This window comes from Sycon ciliatum, chromosome 3, assembly GCF_964019385.1.
Source record: "Sycon ciliatum chromosome 3, ocSycCili1.1, whole genome shotgun sequence".
In the NCBI taxonomy this organism is placed as follows: domain Eukaryota; kingdom Metazoa; phylum Porifera; class Calcarea; order Leucosolenida; family Sycettidae; genus Sycon; species Sycon ciliatum.
In genome coordinates, this window is record NC_088645.1 from 12708138 (window position 1) to 12711368 (window position 3231).

Genomic DNA, 3231 nt, shown 5'->3' on the forward strand with positions numbered 1-3231 from the left:
TCATCACGTAATTTCAACACTAGCGTGGACAAAGATGATGAGACATTTGATATCAAGCTGGGTGAACTTCGGGTAAGCACTTTACCTTTATTTCCATGATTTTTGATTTTCTGGACATGTCTGGATCAGAAGTGTCAGAAAACATTCAGTACATATTTTTCCGGTCTTTCTGGGTACTGTTTGAACTTGCAATTTTAGGTGTACTACTGTCGATGTTAGGGACGTGCCAGGTTTCAGGTGTAATGTAGAATTAGGTGACCAGCATTCCTTTCACATACAGTGCATACTCTAGTACCATTGCGCGAAATCTTAGTTTAGGTGCCTAGGTTCTCTACCGAAATCACCGAAATTTAAGGCTGTGTTCGTTTTTAGCTACCTGGTGGAGTAGAGTAGAGTCATTCTACCGATAGAGGCAGGTTAAAGGTAAGTGCACGGATGCTGTAGTAGTTTTTCGCGTTATGGACATGAAATATTTCTCCTCTGCATGGAGTTGTGTACAACTCCTTCATCTTGCTGGCAATCCTGTACCCACACCTCTACCAGCTTCAAGCCTGGTTGAGGTAAAATTAGGCGTTTCACGGTATCCTGTACATTTGTGTGAAGATTGCCATGTAACTGTACTCCTGTGCCTGCACATTTGTGACGTTCTGCTCCCATGCACTCAGCTTGCGGAGGCGCGCTGGGCGCGTTCAGAGTTCCACGAGGCGCCGTTCGCTCTGCGCTGTGGCGGTGTCCAGTGGCAACTCTGCCCGTCGGTGGTGCTGAAAGCACCGGCGACTCCCTCGGGCATGCTGATCTCCGTGCTGGGCTGCACGCCCTCGTATCTGGACATGACACTGCTCTGGGACCACGGCACGCCGCAGCACATTGCCCATTTCGATATCTACGTGTACGGCCTGGAAATCCATCGCCTGTGCATAGAACCTGAGCAGCAGAAACAGCAACAACAGCAGAATAAGCCGAAGAGCGGCGGTACGGAGTCTAAACCAGCCGTGTCTCTACCGGATGTCCATGAAGACGCTCCACTCAGCACTTCGTCATCCGCATCGGTGTCAGCATCTGTCGACGGTAGCTCTGCATCGGCTGCAGCCCTGGGTACTTTGGGTTCGTTCATGCCCGCACCACCATCCGTACACCGGCGCCCGGTCAGCAAACCGGAGTACCTCGGCCGTGCGTACGGTCTGTCCTATCACATTTCGAGAATGCCACTGGTGTGCAGGAGCAGCGGGCCATCGCCGGAGCTGTTCAAGAAGACAACATCGCTCTCGTCAGTGACGACGTCATCGCAGGCGGCAGGATCGACACCCAGCCCTCTGCTGAGTCGCCGCCCGTCTCACTCCACTCCCACCACGCCGGCCATTGAACAACCAGCCGGCAGTGGCTCTTCACCGCCGCAGCATATCTGGTTAGCCGTGCAGGCCGTGTCCCGCGCTGGCTTCCGCTTGCCACTGGACAGGAGCCCATGTGTGTGCTTCTCCTGGTCGTAAGATGTACATATATGACCATCGAGAGACGAGTACTGCAGAATGCCGGCGATGGGTAAGCACCGGTCGAATGTTTGGTTCTTTTTCGAAACTGGTGTTGTAGTTGAATGCTTGACTACCATGGCATGCGGTGTGTGTTTATACACCTACTGTCGTGGACATGGAAATCCGATCGGATGACCGCGGCCAGGGCCCTTTTTCTTTTTTTTCTTTTTTAGCGCGTTCATTCACTGTCTACAATCGTCATGCGCTGTAGTTCACGTTCACACTGTAAAAATGGACCAGCAGTGCTCGCCGCTGCAAGGCCTACGCCCCGTGGCTGCTCGACTTCTCAACTGAGTTCAATGTCCGCTACAGTACATGCCTGCGCGTCTCTGCTCAGGTTTATATATAGAACATGGCTTCGGCCGCCGCCGCTGCGATGCTGCTTCATTTGGTAAGCGCCCCCTGACTGTGCTTACTACAGTGTGGCTCGACGTTGATCTGGGCTACGCATTGCTGCACGTTGACCGCACTCGGCATTTCGTGGAGCATTTCTTTCATCGACTATTATGAAAAATCGCTCTGGACGCTATCCTAATGATGCCAGAAGTCGGGAAGGTACCACCTTCTTCCGTATCTTGGCATTGTGTCACTTCTCTTTGGCTCTTTGCCATCTCAGTCTGTTCCCGAAAGGACAGTGAGAGTAGACTTGTGAACCACCTGGATATCCCCTATTGCTGCTGGTCATGCTATCTGCATTGTACATTGTGCATCTACTGCATAGCCCTGTATTTCTTCTCTGGCCACTAGCCTCGCTGCCATCTGGTCTTGCTCACTAGCGCCTGTTCTGTGCATGCATGTAGGTGGCCTTTCGAATTGAATAGCAACTGGAGGCAGAGCCCTTCTAGCTGCTACTCTACAAATTCTGATTGATTTTATGTTCCGGCTTTGATTAGTGCCCGTCTAGGTTAGTGCTGGCCGGATGTTTCGCTGTTTTTCTTTGTCAACTGCTGAGCGGTATGACGACTCTCTTTTTTCAAAGCAATCATGTCAATCATGTATATTTTTCAGAATTTTTTTCTTCATCTCACCGCCGTGCGTAGCGTGAGCACATGCACATCAAAAACGCATCTACAAATTCACTACAACACTTAGGGGTCATCGCAAAAGTTTTTTTGTCGTCCCTGAAACGAACATGATTCATTTGGGGGTGGGGGAGGGTGCGACCCAAAATCGCAAGTCGACCGACACTGTACATATGACATGTACATGCATGCGATAGTAAGCTGTGTTCGTTTCAGAGGGAGGGGAGGGTCCAAGTACGAAATGAACGATGTTCTTTTACCCCACCTGTGCTTGGAAGTTCATGGAGAATACTTCAGTACAATCATACTAGTTAACACCTGTACATTTGGATATGTTGCACCTGCTGAAAATGTCTTGGTTCATGATCGCGAGGCATTCCCATCGCTATGGAGACAGGTTGCTTCTCAAGATAACCAACCACAAATAAATTTGACCGAGTCAAATACAGTCATGCACAGCAGAAGCAGCCATGAGTACTGTACCGGGTCAGTATGATTGTAGTCTTGCTATTACCAGTGGCGTGTCCAGGATTAGGCTGGGGGGGGGGGGGTTGCGGCCGGGATGGGGTGGGGGTAGATGACATCATGCTACTGTCCCAGGTCAGCCATTTTGAAAACCGCTGTCAAGGAGCTATAATAAAATAATGTAGTAGTGCAAAGTGCGCACTGGCACGTGATTG

The 3231-nt window shown here is 50.5% G+C and overlaps 1 protein-coding gene across 1 annotated transcript; it reads left to right on the forward strand.

Annotated features, from left to right (window-relative positions):
* On the forward strand, nt 1-2556 carry LOC135811474 (uncharacterized; the record flags this gene model as incomplete). The annotated part of the gene is given in 2 exon segments (XM_065324715.1): nt 1-72; nt 666-2556. Coding segments are annotated over 2 exon segments (894 nt in total), but the record flags the coding sequence as incomplete, so codon positions are not given.
* Between the last annotated feature and the right edge of the window lie 675 nt (nt 2557-3231).